At 39.0% G+C, this 16,697-nt stretch overlaps 1 protein-coding gene across 6 annotated transcripts in view; it reads left to right on the plus strand.

Moving 5' to 3' along the window:
• The window catches only part of SRGAP1 (SLIT-ROBO Rho GTPase activating protein 1), a 141,358-nt gene that overhangs the window by 107,128 nt on the left and 17,533 nt on the right, over positions 1-16,697 (plus strand). For 4 of the 6 annotated variants that reach the window (XM_015628228.2, XM_015628229.2, XM_015628227.2 and 1 more), the window contains exons 12-16: positions 1-103; positions 3,773-3,833; positions 3,994-4,071; positions 5,585-5,719; positions 15,473-15,578. In XM_015628228.2, coding sequence (XP_015483714.1) covers positions 1-103; positions 3,773-3,833; positions 3,994-4,071; positions 5,585-5,719; positions 15,473-15,578 — 483 coding nt within the window. Of the gene's footprint in view, positions 104-612; positions 647-3,772; positions 3,834-3,993; positions 4,072-5,584; positions 5,720-15,472; positions 15,579-16,697 lie in introns of all 6 variants that reach the window. The other 2 variants (XM_015628226.2, XR_001521703.2) reach the window with 2 other exon arrangements.

Below are 16,697 nucleotides of genomic sequence, written 5' to 3' on the forward strand. Positions count from 1 at the left end.
GCCTCCAAATCTTCCCCCTAAGCCCCAGAAACACAGGAAGCCCAGGCCCCGATCACAGTATAGTGCTAAGTTGTTTAATGGTGATTTGGAGTCATTCATCAAGGTACTGGCACCAGCCACCCCAGTGGCTGATCTCAACACTTCTTACTATAATGGTCAGCACCTCACAACAGCTGAGGTAGATCATTATGTTTAAGTCTGTCCTGGGGCTCTTCTTTCCCGGTTGATCAATATAATACTTCCTGAAGTCAAAGGGAAAGAGGGGGATTCGTTTCCCACATTAGCCTCCTTACAGTTTTGTTAATCAAGTACGAATAGTATTGTCAGCCTGCTTTTAATAGGAAACTTAAATTCATGTAGAAGATAGGATGTAGTGGTGCATCCCACAACTTACCACAATTTCCTGCTTGCTATTTTCATAACACCCAGTGTTGAAAGTCTGTGGAGAAACAGTATTTCCCTGGGGTTTGATATCCAGATTTTGATTTCCTATGACTTTAGGAATTTATTATATTGTGTGAATTTGTGATCACTGCTATTCTGGATCTTGTATCTTTGCTGTATTTACTATCTTCTTCTTTCTTGTACTTTTATTTCTAATAATGCTTCTAGCCGAGGCCGAAGGAACTCTCACACGAGACATCAGGTATAGTTCTGGTGACAAGAGCTCAGCCTCGCTCTCGGGTTGCATTCCTGCCTGGCTCAAAATAAATTATTCCAAAGACCTAGAGGGAGAAGTTTGCATTAAGAAATGAGTGTACAAATATAGCAGGCAAAACTAAACCAGAGCAGAACTCTGGAGGGATTGTAGTCTTAAATGATGGATATTTTCTTACTCACTTTCAAAGATCTGCCCATCACGGTTTGTGCCTCTGGATGCTAGCTGACACACCTACAGGAAAGAAATCTTTAAAAAATTGTAGAAATACATTTATAAATGCAGTGAATAAAATTTTTGACTGCAAGCTCTATGAATTTAGTTTGAATGTTATGGGGATTTTTTTTTCTTGTTCAGTATAGCTAGTGGCAAGCATTTTGCAGAGCAAGTTCTGTGTTCAGTACAGTGCTGATTTAGCTGTCTTTGAATTAAACTTTTAGTCATCCTCAGTACAACTAAAGGGAAAACTATTATTTTTTTATTATTATTATTGTTACACATGAGGTGCCATGAAATGCAAAGACTTTGAGAAATCATCACATGATGAAATAGATGAGTATCATGAGCAGTTTCTTGCTTACGTTTCTTTCTTGAAAGTAAGCAAGGAAACAGAAATTCTCACAATGAAGGCCCCTAGACTTGGGAAGGACAAAGCAAATCAGGAGAAATGGTACCCCATGATTTTTCCTCACAGAGACATGGGTTATTACACATGGCAGTGTGGCTGACAGGGCTTACTTGCAAGTGAGGAGTCCTACATAATTAGTCTTTCAAAAGGAAAGAGGTCAAAAAAGCTGGTAGCCTTATGACAGATTTGCCAGTATGGGAGCTACGTTAGAACAGCATCTCTGCCCAAAGACCATGTCATTCCTGATAGGGATGAGTCATTCTGACAAGCACAGCTAGTGGAATGCAGTATCAAGCCAAACTGCTTTTTGTTAGAGTTTTTCATCATAAGAAATTACAGCTAGTCACAAACATATATTCACTGACTACACATATTGGATTAAATTCACAGTAGCAGTAGGGTCACTGTTCTTGACACTCACCAACACAGATTGTTACTTCAAATTATTTTCATTTGATTAGAGCCAAAAGGCCAAGTTGTTAGTTTAGATTATTCCAGGGTATTACTTAAGTACAAAGTTTTGTCTGGTTCTGAACAGATTCTCCAAAACCAAGTATGAAAGGGATTTGAGTTTTGGGGTTTTTTTGTAATTTCTTACTGCAAACACTGTCTTTTCCTAGGCTTTACATTCTTTGCATGAACCAGTACTAACAGGAGATATGGGTGCATGTTGTCCATTTTTTCTAATTGCTTTTCTGGAGAGCCACGCTGCTCAGCATTGGTGGAGATGATGGTGTTCCTGGGTTTAACAACTGAAGTGTTCCAAGGGGTTTTTTATTTAGCTGTTACTCAACCATGACACAAGTCAAAGAGGAAATGCTAATCCAGCCATTACTGGTTCTTGACTAGCCAGTCTTTTCTAGGTTTTAAATTAAAAGACAAACAAGCCACAATTTAAATAGCATAGTTAGTGATAACACTCTTTTGTAAGCCCCACTAAAACAGCACAGAGTAAATGTAAGATTAGGGGGTTAGGTTACCTCAGGAAGTGCAGTGTTTCATTGCTTAACTGTGTGTTATTTTTCAAACTTTTCAGTTGTCTTTTTCTACTTGAGCTTAATTCATAAACTTCCCATTAGTATAGTTTAGCATGGAAACGAAGTAGTAATTTGTAAGAGGAAATGTGTAAACTGAGTTACAAGGGGCTTCTGAATTAATGATTTTATACTAAACTTCCAAATGAATTAGTCTATTCTCTGAGCACTTACATATTGGAAATTCATTTGGAAAGAAAAATTGGAACAGCTTCCAAGACAAGAAATTCTAAAATTATTTACGAAGCAGTCGTTTCTGCAGCATAAGCACCAACTTTACCAAATAATTTTTAATTACATCGTTTATGTCTTTAATCTTTATTTGATAACTTGTGGTCACTAGTGTGCTTGGGTTAAAATACCCATTTTTTAAAGTTCCAAAACAAAAGGTTTCCAGTGTTTCTTTTGGAAAATAAGCAGTTTAAAAAAAAAAAGACAAGTAACTCGCTAAAAATTAGTGTATAGTCATCTTCTCCCCCTCCCATCACAAATGCTTTTTATCCCTTTTTAAAACACTTTCACCTAACAGAAAACATAGCTACAAACCTACTGCTGTATCATTGCTGAGCTGAGGAGCTGTGATTCCTGAGCTCTGCCAGTGGCAGGTGGGGAGATACAGACTGTGACCTCCCTTTCCCAGTAACCTTGTGCATAGAGACGAAGCAGCTGAACCACATGCTCGGCTCAAAGTATCTGCAATTCACCACTTGGGGATTACCAGCCCTTTAGAGCAGCCAGAAACAACATGCCAGGCCATCATCTGCCCCGTGGCAGGGCACACAAAGCAGCAGAGCCCATAGCAGTGCTCTCCGGAGGGAGACATTGTGGTACCCCATGCAATGTCATTTGGTGGCTCTGCTCCAAGAATGTTTCTCATAGTCCAGAAAATCCAGAAAAGCCTTGTAAGTTGTTTGTAATAAACTTCTTTTTACAAAAATAAAAACCCCCACCAAATGACAAAAAAAAATTCACATTGAGGACTTGGGTCCTGTGTAATTAGGTCCGTGTAGGATTTTCTTCAACAGAAAAAGAAAGGTCATTTAAATGGTTGTAGAGGAATCATCTTCATCATGAATTATTATTCTTAATAGTAATATTTTTAAAAGGCATATTCACTGCTTTAACTCATTTTGCTTCAAAAATCTAAAATGCATGCATGAGCTTAGATGTCACATACAGTGTTAGCCAGATATGGTGACAGAGGTAGAGAACTGAATTCCCCAATTAAATGATTTTAAGAACCATAATCCTTTTCTTCACCTGTTCCTTTTCCTCTCTCCCTAAATGGGAAGAGAACTCTGTTAGAAGTGGGGGTTTTTTTGGGTGATTTTTTTGCCAGCACTGTATGTTCATCTAGATTGACCAAGAAAGTGCATTTTCACATTGAGGCCCTAGCAGGGAGGTTTCCTCTTTCTGATCTGCAGCTCACTCATTTTGCTCTTGTTTTGGCAGGATTCAGGGCAAGTCATTCCTCTTATTGTGGAAAGCTGTATCAGATTTATAAATTTATATGGTAAGCTCTGAAAAAAACTGTCATTTCACTATTTCCCTGACTTTTTTGTATATCTTTTACATTACTCATTTAGCACTACAGCTTTGTTTTTAAAATACAGATTTAAAGTATCTTAAAAAATAAATTAATTTTTAACTACTGTCTCCCATCTTTTCTGCAGGTCTTCAGCATCAGGGAATTTTTAGAGTGTCTGGTTCCCAGGTGGAAGTCAATGATATTAAAAATTCATTTGAGAGAGGTAATTGGATTTTCATTTATTTGAGCACCTTGATATCTGACATTTAAAAATCTTTTAAATTCTAATTATTTTCTTGGCTGTTTAGACAGATTGTCTTTACTATGTTTACTGCACCTAAAACTTTGCACCATCACATGCTTAAACTTGAAGTACAATGATGACATGTGCATGTTTTCCCCCATTATGTGCTAGGAGCTTGAGCATTTTTCTCATTTAGTTTAGACAGGATATATGATCCTTCAATCAACTGTAAACATTAGTTTTTTGTTAATGGTAAACTGCAAATAATAGTTTTTGTATATTTTATTTTAAAGATCATCAGAAAAGAAAGGTTTAATTTGATTCAAGAGTCTACTTAATGAAATTAGAAAGTCCTGTTGCTTGATGTTCTGGAATACAAGTGCTCAACTTTCTGGTCTCTCTGCAAAAGTTGCATGACAATCCAGGAAAATGGGGGGTAAAAAAAAGGGTCATTCCATTTTTCATTCCCAAAGGAAACTTCAGCCCCAGAGGAGGAATTACATGAAAAATGCCAGGAAGTAAAACCAGCTTTTTCAATATCAGTGGCTTGCAACACCCAGCCTAGGATTGCTCTGCTAGGGAAACCAGGATCCAGCCGTCCTTCGACTGTATTAAAGCAACACTTGTTACAAATTTTTTTAAATCTTGCATTCTTTTTTTCTTGAGTCTTAAAAGCTGGGTTATTTTAATTTCCAGGGAAAATTAAAACTTCTGCAGATCATCTGCTAATGACAAATACCTTGGAGCAAGAAGTCTTGTGACTAAAAGCATGAAAAAATACGTGCAGTATTTTACTCCCCAGTATTAGTTATATATATCTTGTTAAACCTGATCTTTTTTTTGACAAGACACGTGAAGCAGCTGTTTTCACTTGCTAAGTGAAGCCACATCCCTCTATTCTGCAGCTTTAAATCTGTTTATTCTTAACTCCTCCTCCTAAGTAGTGTTATCCTTGAAGATTCATATATTTTAAAGTGTTTAAAAATAAAGATGAAGCCTTTAAAATTACATAAATAAAATATTGCAGTCATGGCTGAAGTTTCAGTTGGGTTTTCAGCAAAATAGTTGCACATACTCCTGATGTTTTGAGAATGAAGACACATTTTCAGTTTAATGAATGATCTAACTCCATTTGTTCTAGTAGGGCTCCAAATAAAAGTCTGCAAAACCCTGTTCAATTAAGACCATTTGGCTTTTTTATTTTGCTAACTGTGAATCACAGCATGTCCATAAATACCTAGCTGGAAGTTCAGGACCTAAGAGATCACTAGGTTATGTAATTTTAAGGAAGCTTTATTTAGGCTGCCCTTTTTTAGTTTAATCATAGCCTGGGATTTCTAAATCAGTGTTTATTATCTTACTTGAATGCTTGCATTGCCACCTCCCACACACTAAAAACAAAAACCCACCCAGAATGTCACTCACTTATAAAAATGTTCCATGCAAGAATGCTTCTGCATGTGTGTTTCATTCACTTTATTTACTTTTTAAGGTGAAAATCCTTTGGCAGATGACCAAAGTAACCATGACATTAACTCAGTTGCTGGAGTACTGAAGCTCTATTTCCGAGGGCTGGAAAATCCTGTCTTTCCTAAGGAAAGATTTAATGATCTTATTTCTTGTATCAGTAAGTAGAAATTTCTGTTTTTTCTCAATAGAATTTTACTTTCAGATACACAGTATTAGCCTGAAAAAAAGAGCTTACTTTACAGATTTTCCTGAGATTGTTTGCCCTGGGTAGCAGTTTGGCTCAGTTGTTAGTCATACTCACAGCTGTGGTTGTTCCCTTTTTCCACTGGGATTAATGTACAATTCATTGTTTAATAGGGCAGGAAGAATACCTTTTGGTATACAAGGGATGGTTAAATTTAAATGCATTATTATTTTCCTCTGTGCAGTGAGGCAGACAGAATTGCATGAAGTCATGAACATGCAAACAGATTGTGTTCCTTTCCAAGGGTTTCATGCCCCACAGCTTGGGGTCAGCACTGGTGAATAAGTAACAAACTGCTTAGCGTTGTGTGATTCTAGACCTTTATTGTGCTCAGCTGAAAACCACTGATCCAACCCAGAAAGCTCTTGGGTGCAGGGATGGAGGGGGACAGCTGAGTGTTGTCTGCTGGAGAGCCTGGTCTGCCTTCCTACACACGAGTTGTAATGCCTTGGAGGAGCGTCACCCGATCTGTGTGCTGCTGGTGCTCATAGCCAGACACAGAGGGGCTGTAGTGATTTGGAAAGTTGCCTATGGATGAGTGAATTGCTCTGACATGCACAGAACTTCTTCCAGTTCACTGACCCCTGCAGGTGTTGAGGGGTGAGGCCAAGCCAACCATCAGTAGACTTGCTGTTCCCTGTGGGCACAGTGGTCAGAGGAGCTAGCTTTGAGGAAGAATTCCCTTTCTACCCTTCCTTTATAACTTGCCTCCTTCAACCAAATGGAGAAAGAGGCAGTTTCACAAGCAATGAGAGCCAGTCCTTTGGGATATTAATTAGATCAGGCTCTCTAAACAGTTATTTTGGCGGGGGTCTCAGCCCAGCAGGCAGGACCAGTTGATGGGTGCACAGTGTCCCAGGCTGGCAATTAGATGTAGATTTTGGTTCCCTACCTGGGGGACACAGTGTGTGTGGTTTGCTTCCCACACAGGGAGGATTGCAGTAATTTCTCCTGGAGGTTACAAATACGTGGATCACTGTGACCACGTCTGTGAGTAGTGTTTTGTGTTTAATTTTTTTTACAGAAAATGTTTGTAACATTTTTTATTTATTTCACATAAACTGTAACACAGTTTAGCAGTCTGATCCCTGATGCTGAGGGGGACGCTGTCATTTTTAAGAAGCATAATCCTGGTTCTGCTTCAGTTCAGCTTTAAATGACTGGGGTGCCACAGCCCAGAAAATCTCTGCAAGTCATAGAAATTGAAATCTAGAAAAGGATCATTTTGACTGAGTGATTTTCTGCATGACAGGGATAATAGAACTTTACCTAATAATCCTGTACCAGTTTCCATAACTTCTGGATGAATTAAAGCATATCTGCTGGGAAAAAATACTGATTTAGTGGCTTTGGTTGATAGAAAATCTTCCACATTCTTGGATAAGCTGTTCAAATGAAAAATCACTTTCATCATTGAACATTTGTACCAGATCTCTTTCTCAAAGTTTCTGCTGTCAGATTTTGCCCATTTGATCTCTTTATGTCTTCCTTATTTTGACTAAGCAGTAAGAAAAATATAAATGGTGGTTCTTACATGTTACGTCTTCACGTTACTGCAGTCTGCTGTGTTGAAGAGCTTTAAATACAATTGTAAACTAAATTGTAAACTGAAGGAGCGTTCAGTTTACAGAGATTATACAAGTGAATGCTCAGGAGATGGAAAGATACTTGCCCAAAAAAACCTATTAAATGTGTTCCAAGAAGAAAAACCTGGATGATTTCAGAGCTCTCATTCACTGTTGAGGGTGCTAATGAGGGAATGTTTGGAAAGGAGGGGGTAGAAGTTCAGTGGACTGAGCAGATAGATGTATGTGACAACTGCACAGGCCGGAGAGATACAACAACCTTTCAGGGCATCACTGCCTGAGAGGATTCCAGTTCAGACATCCTGAAAAAAGTATTTATTTTGTTGTTAAGAACTTCAAGAAAAATGTCTGTGAATACTAGATCCCTAGTGCTAGATCTTTTTTTCCATAGAGAATGTTCCTAGTAGGCAATTAATTATTTTCTTGTGAAAGGGTTGGCAACCTTTTATTTAAATAATAGTATTATCCAGAAGAATTGAAATCAGTAACAACAATAGCCTAGAACAAAGTCACTGCTTTTCACAACAACATTTTAAAATGTTTATTGAGAAAGAGATGTTGCCATCTGATCTGGTTTAGACTGAGTATTCTCTGAGGGTGTCATAAATCTGGATTGTTATCTCTATGACTGTTTGTGAAAATAAGGTGTAATGACTGAATAGTTCTGCAAGCTTTGACTTCTGCTATTGCTGTTGTACAAGAAAGCAGAGGATTTTAGTCTGATAATATGTTGTATTATATATAACAGTCCGAGATCTGTTTTCTTACAGGAGAAGCATGTGGGGACTGATTTTGTTGCTGGGTTTGGTTTTCATGAGATTATCATTTGGGGCATGCTAAAATGGCATATCAATGCCCTCAGCACAGGTAGGAGAGTTAAGTGTGGAGCAAGAGGGGGTTTTCTCTTTGAGCACACCGGGGTCAATTTACTTCGTGTTGTCACAGTGAGGGGAGTTGAATGAAGTATGAGGAAAGAAACAGCTCTTGTGCCTTGCACCCAGAGCCAAGCCCAGAACTATATGCTGAGAACAAGGGGCCGTGTGGCTACATCTTCTGGTTATCTGAAAAGCCTGAGGTGGAGTATTTTTATAACTGTGTACTATTCTATGTGTTTTGTTGAATGATGCACCACTTCAAAGGAATAAGAATGCTATGTTGGGAAAAAAAACCAAAGCAAACATTTTCAAATACACTATGTAGCATCTACATGGTACATACTGTCACAATCTGCGAGTCTAAAGCAACATTTCCATTGCTGTATTTTGATGTTAACACTGGATATCTTGTAGAAAAGAAAATCTTCCAGGCAAGATTTATCCTTCATTTCAGACTTTGTATCAGTCGTAGTTGCATTAGGTTTTTTTCTGTGGTTATATGACCTCACATATTATGTATCTTGGTCTTTCTGCTAATGGGAGCAGGGCCAGACTCCCTTTTTCTGTGAGAACTTAGGTTACTGTAACTTCCTTAGATCACAGTTACACAGATACATAGAGTCCAGAAAACTTTCACATGTTTAATTAAGCTGTTCTAAAATACTCTTTATTTATATTGCATTCATGATCTGAAAAACAGTGAGGAAGGGAATAAACATTCTTTTCAAATAGTTTTTCAGAATAGATGTCAATGTGGTTTCTTAATCATTGGCAGAAATTGTTACAGAAGGGGAGAGGGAGAAAGCAAATTTTTAAAGTTAATGTTCATATAAAACTGTAACAGGGCAAGATGTCACACATTTTATATGGAAATGTAATGTTGCCAGTGAAAAACCCCTTGAAACTGAAGTACTTAGTTATGGATGTCAGGCATAATTGAGGCTACAGCTGCAAAATGAACCTTTCCTCAGTACAGCCACTGAGAAATTCCTTTACATTTATGCATATATTTCCAAATGAAATAGAGCATTGTGAGTTAATGCTTTCCATTTTGTAAATACAGTGGAAACAATGTGAAATTACTGTGATTTTTGTGGCAATTTGTATTAATTACACTCATGAGAACAGCGTTACTCTGTTTGGGCTTATGATGTAATTTAGATAAAATTTGGGCCAAGTTATATGGACTGGCCCAGAGCAAGCATGAAAGGTAGAACAGAGCATAAAGAATCCATCTGATTATAGGCCATAATTGTTTATTCTCATCATAAGGAGTGGCTATTCTTGGTCCTAGCAGCATTCTGTAATCCGGAGGACAATCCACGGTTGGGGTGGGAAGGAGGAGAGTCGCGGGGTACTTCTTTCTGCCCCTTTGTAGAAACAGATTGGGCCACAGACAAGAAAAGTGTTGGTAGCAGGAGCTACATGAAGGCAAAAGGTGCAGAAGCTGAGCTCAGTAGGGCTGGCTGTAATTCATTTCACTTCTGGGTGACTGCAGTTTCTCTCCTTGTATGAGCTCTTACACAGATGGCTTACTGAAGTCCACATTTACATAGATAGTTGTGCCATGTAGCAGCAGACACACCTCAGCTATTCAGACTGCTTAACATCCACACAGAGCATTACAGTTCTTCATTGTTTCATCTCCCTTGCTTTTAATTTCATAGACAAAAATGGTAAGATGAATGAAAACTTAGATCTTTTTTCCTTCTGATTTTTATCATTTTAGTCCCTTGCTACCAGCAGTGCCTCTTTACCTAAAGAAATAAATGTTATGACAGAAAATTATTTTACTGCTTTTCCAGACTATTGCCCATTACTTAAAAAGTAGAAAACTATTCTGAATCGTCAACTCTCAAAATGAAAAGGTTTCAACAAAATAGGAAGTATTTTCTTCCCTGAGTGACAGTGGAGACTGCTGAGTTTGTCCTCCTGTAATGCCTCCTTAAATAGATCTGAAAGAGCTATAAGAGGCATTGCTGAGTTAATATATACGGATCTTTGAGCTGGATTGGACTCATCTACCAAAATGAAAAGAGGCACAAATTGTTAACTTCAGCACTACTACATATTCATGTAGATAACTTGTCAGCTGCAAATTGACCATAAAAATTACATCTGCAAGTGTAACTCAGTCCCATTTGACATTCACAGGGTGTGTAAAATATGCATTAGGCATTCACTCTGTTAGTAGTCAGCACCACACCAAGTGGAAATAGCAAGTAACCCCCACAAAGAGATACCAGATTGGATTTTATCCTTCAAAGCCATGGTCCTAAAGTAGAAAGACATCTTACATTGCCATTGTTTGCTTCCTCCTTTGTGCTGCTGTTGCTTGTGAAATATGCTTACCTTGCACAGTGCCAGGTGTTAGTTGTAACACAATTCATTAGTTGCTGACACCAGGTTTCTCCTTCCATATGTTTTGATCAATAATATCTTCCCTTTGCCAAATGTTTGCAGTCCTGTTGTTAATACTGAGATTGGCCCATGGAGGCTGGCTGTTAAGAGAAGCTGGTCAAACATTTGCAATCCAGAACTGAAATTTCTGAGCTCTGCCTGCTCCCTGGCTGAACCTTCTCAGTTAGAAAACCATGTCTCACCTCCAGTGCAGGAGAGGCCATGTGCATGACCAAGTACAGTGCTTCTTTCGCTTCTACAGATTAAAAAAACAGAGTAGTAAGCAGCTGTCCAGTTGGCCCAAAATTCTGTAGAAACCACCAGCAATTACTGTCTTGCAAAAGACTTGTATTCTGCATCACTGCATCTATATATTTGAGTGTGTTGCCTTTTATGTGCTCCACTACCTCAGAGTTATTGTTTAATTAAACTGTAATTTACATTTTCCTGATGTTATTTGGGATGAATATACTCCTATTTTCATTTCTTATTTAGTTTTTGTTTATTTATGTTTGGGGGCTTTTGTTAGTAGTTGTGTTTTCTCCCCTCTCAGGTTTCCTTTACTCTTCTGTGGTAGACTGTTCATTTCTGATCTGTTTCACTTTAGTTACCTTTGCAAAAACCTCATCATGAGTTACCAGGTGGTTAAAACTGTTATTTATGCTGGAAAAGTAGAGATTCATTGTTTCTGTATGTCTCTGCAGTAAGTGAAGTTGCCTCTCCAGAAGAGGTTCCAATGTTCTTGGAGAATGAAGATCACGCTTTTCAAGGCTTGAGTGCCTACGATTAATGTCTATCTCATGCAATTGAGAACCAGTCCTTAGCATGTGGCTGACAGAGAGGCAGCTAGCTGATAAATATATGCAATGACATTAATCTCATCTGGATTCATTCATCCAGATCAAGGACAAGGAGGGTTTGCAGAGTAAGTCCATGTGAGATCAGTAAATAAAATCTTTTCCAAGAGCAATGCAGGATTGCACCTCAACAGATTTTCTTGTGGAGCTTGTGATCTGCCTTTTTGGGAGATTTTATGAACAAGTTGAACAAACATCTCTCAGAGGGGATTAAAGTGAAGTCAGAGGCTAAGATTGTAGACTTAAATGACCTCTGAGTTCTCTGGTTTTAATTTTTTGTAGTAACTGGTGGAGACTTCTTAGAACCAAAACACCGCAGAAACTTAAATGCCTAGATAATGTTAAGGATTCACAGAAAATCAAATTCCTTATGTTATTAGGATACTTTGTTCCACTCTTGTCTGATGAAAATACATTAATAGTTGTGGGCTCAGGTGTCTGGCTCTTCCACAAAGTGCTATAGTCATGAAACTCCAGAAGCTGGCTCCTTCCCCTCTTCTTGTTTCACCCTAGGAAATCTTCTGTGCTCTGCTTTGAGAGAAGCTCAGTGTCCCCACACCAAACAGCTTCTCATGAAGCAAACTGTCCTGCTTGTGGATTTGACCCCATGGCAGAGATGGGTCTGGAAGGCAGATGTGTCAGACCAGAGCTCCAAAAGTTTTGCTTTGTTCTGAGAACTGGGAACTAGAAAATAATAACCATTTCACTGTGTGATATTTACTTGACATTAGTCTTGATTTGTAGTTGATATTTCTGTGTCCTTCATAGAGATCTCTCTTCTCTGTCTCTCTCAACAGTCAGAAAAAATACATTCATTCTCAGTGTCTTTGGCCTTGCCGGAGGCTTGTCCTCTTGCTTGTCTTTGGGAATATGAGTCTCATCATATCATTAGAGTAATGAACCAGTTTTCAAATCCCCTGATTTCTGTTTCAGCTTGGCAGTTAAATTGCCTTACCAGGACACATCATGTAATATCAAGCATTTCTGTTTTCTTAGCTGAGAAATGGGTAATACCTCACCAGGCAGTCAGGTAAAAAAATCAGACTAATGAAAAGAGTGTCTCCAGCAGAAGTGCTGTGAGAGGGGAGATGTGTTCTTTTTCTTCAGTGCTTTCTCCAGCATTGATCTTGCCAGTATTTCAGTGCAGCAGCGAGCTTCTAGTTCGGATGGCCCTTCTGCCCTGAGGCTCTCTCTTGCAAAGCCAGTGGAGGCAAGGCAGTGCCTCGGCTTTCCTCTGCATGGGAAGCAGCAGAGCTGCAAATTCTTTCTCCCTGCATGTAAAAAGATTGCTCTGTATTCATTCCATCTTTCCTAAGTACCCAAACACTAATGTACTGCATACACTCAAGCAACGATGAAACTCAGCTCCACATTTAAAAGCAGCATGCAAATACATTACCTCATTACCTAGCTCCTTTAAAGCAAATCAGTGCTGGAAAATAAAAGCCCCTTGAAATAATGTGGAAAGCACATAAATTTACCACTTGACAGTAGTTTGGATTTTCAATAAAGGGACTTTTATGGAAACTGGGTCTGGGTTACCAGGAAAGTACTGGAAACACATCTCATTCAAGCATGTATGGCTTGTAACAGCTTCAGCATGGAGTTCAGGTCACTTCTAGTACCTAGTACTGATCATGCTCCTGGTAGGACAGCTGGGATAGTTCAACACTATGACTATACAACCAGAATCTCTGTACCTACTCTGCCATCTCTGCGCTGCCTACTGGAACTGGTTACTAACTCATGCATCCTGTCAAACTAGGAATTGCTTGGAAGAATTGTAGTTGGCAGGGACCACAAGCGCACTGGAGAGTGTGATAGCTACTGAGTAGTAGTTGCCTGCCTGGATGTCCCATCCTGGTTTAGTTCACTAGTTTAGACAGAGCTATTGCAGCCATACGGGCACCACACTGCTGGAAGGAGCTGCTGAACCCAAGCTGGGGTCCCAGCCCGGTGCATTTCTCAGGTCTGATTCGAATTCAGCAATGACTGAACCTGGCCCAGGGCCAGTCTCCAGAGTTGTCTGGAGGAGGCAGGACTGTGGCACAAGGCATTAGCCACAGGCTGTAGTGCAGAAAGCAAGTCTTGATGTTGCATCAAAAGTCCCCTCCAGCTTCCCACATGCAGCACAGTGCTGCTGAAGCAGGAGCATTGAAGGATGCACTGGAATGGGAAAGGGGAGTTGTGGTTGCTCTGTGGATCATCTCTGTGTAGGCAGTGTCTGGACTTAGCATGTCTCTGCGATGGACTCCAGTTCTTAACCAGTAACCTGAGATACTTCTTAACTCAAGCAGTCCGTGTTTACAAGAAACATAATAATAATTTTCAGGTCCCATGCTCCACTTGAGACGGCTTGAACTGATTTCCAGCTAGTGTTTGGGTTCAGAATGACTCATTAGATTATAAATTATACAGCTTTTCAGCAGTCCTTTTTTCTACCAGCCCTGCAGCAGCTCACCAGGGACACTGTCCAACCTTCAGGGTCTCTGCTGGTGAATAGGTTTTTACTCCTTGCCAGAGTTTTGCTATTCCGCTCCTGCAGTAGATACCATAATACAAATGGACTTCCTTCATGCCAGCAGTGCTAGGCTGTTGTCCTTCTGCAGAAACTCTGATGGAGTCCAGTTTGACCCCATTCCAGAATCCTTTGTTCCCAGCACGCTAGTGGTGCTGAGCCAGTGGAATCTCCTGTGAATGCTGATGTGGGAGCAGATCTCACACCCTTTTGCTGCACTGGCATTTCCTAGTGAGCTATAACCCTGCTAGGTTGCAAACAAAGGTCTTGCTGCCAGTATACTCTTCTAATGCTTAGTTTTTAATATCAAAATAACAATTACTAGATACCAATTTTCTTCTAAGAAATGTAAGTCAACGCAGATTTTGCATCTACAAATAAATACTGAAATAGCCATACCAAAGAGCACATAAGTAATACACACCAGTAATTCTGTTTAACCTTAACCACATTTTTACTTAAGTAATTATTGTAATTGTGGACTCCTAAATACCACATTTTGTGGTACAATTGGCTTTTCAGCTATTGGAATTAGCTCCTGTTTCTGATTTTCAAATTTTTGAATATCCACTTCAGTGCCACTGGACAGGATTTCTCATCTTAGTCGGCTAAGATTTCCCCTAGATGTTGTTAATTGCAGCATACTTTCTTGGCTCATATAAAAAGCATTACTGAAATTTGAGGTTGTTTCCAAGTGTTATTTATTGTGGACTTGGAAAGCACACTGAATTAAAAACCGAGATACTGTTTATTCTGAACAACAGCTCAAGCTTTTATCCCAGCATTGCCCCTCATGCAGCCACATAGCCTTTCTGACCAACATAGAAGATAGTGCATCCTACAAGACATATTACTAATGAAGGTTTTATCAGATGATTTTTCCCACTTCAGAAGAATTTCCATGGATTGCTATAAAATCATTTGAGAAAAATGCAGTCTTTGTGTTTCTTGGCTCCATACCAAAAAAAAAAATAAGGCCTTTCTCCTATTTTGCCACTAAGAGACCTATAGGTGGATATTTGATTAAGAAAACTTGCTAGAGTCACCAAATCAGTGATTGGATTATATATCTGATATGAACATTCAAATAAAGAGAATGCATCTGTATTTAAAAGGAATGGCCAACATCTTTCCTTGGTTCCTTCAGGTTATTTATGTACTGGTTTAGTGGTTTTGTGAGCTGTCAAGCTCAGCAAGTGGCCAGTGTTTGACTTAAACAGATTTTATCTTTAAAAACTGTTACTTCTAAGCTGTGTGGTTTTAATGAGAGGGGGAAAAACTTCTAGATCTCATTTTTCTAATAGGCCAAAATTAGACAATACTGACTTAAAGGCATGTGATGATAAAGAGTCAAAGTAAATTGAGTAAATTGAATGCTCTTTTAGACAATCATATACAAGGGAACATAAAATACTTTATTCTGTTTGCAGGAATAGACAATCTCTATGAGAGGGCTCTTCACATCCGCAAACTCCTCCTTACTTTGCCCAGGTCGGTCCTTATAGTGATGAGATACCTCTTCGCCTTCCTCAATCAGTAAGTATTTACCCCAGGTGCTGCATCTTTATCTGCCTTCCTTTGCTACTGTGAAAGTTCTTTGGGTTTACTCATACCCTATGTAGATTTCACATTTAAGCTCCATTTAACACAAAACATGATCTTCTGCTTGGCAGTGAAAATAGAATGAAAGTGCTGGATTCCATTCAAATTAAAATTCCATTTGTCCAAAATTGAACAAGACAGATTAAGGTGTTGTCTGAAATGGGGAGTGCAGTCTACAGCATTAAAGCTGGCAATAAAATAGGCCAATAAGAAAAATAACAAATACAAACTGTAGCTACATTAAAACTAGTTTATTCAATTTAAAGATGCATTTCTTTTCTTTATCAAGCTGATTTCTCCTGATAGGAAAAAAACCCAGTATATTCAAGCAACACAGGCCCTACAAGCTACCTGTTTGATGCTAGGCACTGCCAGGGTGAGACTTTGTCTCGCTGCTTCTGTTTTCTGATAACAGGAGTATGAGTATAGAGAACACACATCCCCTGTGTATCCTTTGATGTAGAGCAGCTTGGTTCTCACATTGCAAAACACAGGCTGGAAGGAAGATTGTGTGAGAGGGAAAATGGTGTTCATGTCTTCATCATCCCAAAAAAAACAACTTCTTTCTGTAAGAGAAAATAAAATACAGGTTGGGCAATGAACTCTGTTTCTCCTTCCAGACCTTCATAGCCCTCTCTGGTTTTGCTGACCCCAGTGGTTTCACAGAAAATTTTGGTTGTGTGCACTTTGCCCTGATTCTAACTTTTCTCTTTCTACTTTCAATTTGTCTGTTTCCTGTTATATCTGTTTTCATATCACCTTTTCCTCTTTTTTCCTACATTTGCCCTTTGCTGATTCATTCTGTCTTTGTGACCTTCCCCATTTAATCCAGCCTGTCTGTTCCTATAGAAACAGGGTCTATTGCAGCCAGGTTATTTGTTCATGCCTGTAGTCACAGCTGTTCCTGTTTCCTTTCTTCTAGCAATTTCTGAACCACTTTCAAGCGGTATATAAGAGAGGGGCAGAGATCTAAAGTTTTATGAAAGTAACCATTCATTTGAAACCGAATCCATCCCCCAAAAATGACACCATGTAAATGTCTTAAAAGCTTAC

This window comes from Parus major, chromosome 1A (assembly GCF_001522545.3).
Source record: "Parus major isolate Abel chromosome 1A, Parus_major1.1, whole genome shotgun sequence".
Classification (NCBI taxonomy): Eukaryota; Metazoa; Chordata; class Aves; order Passeriformes; family Paridae; genus Parus; species Parus major.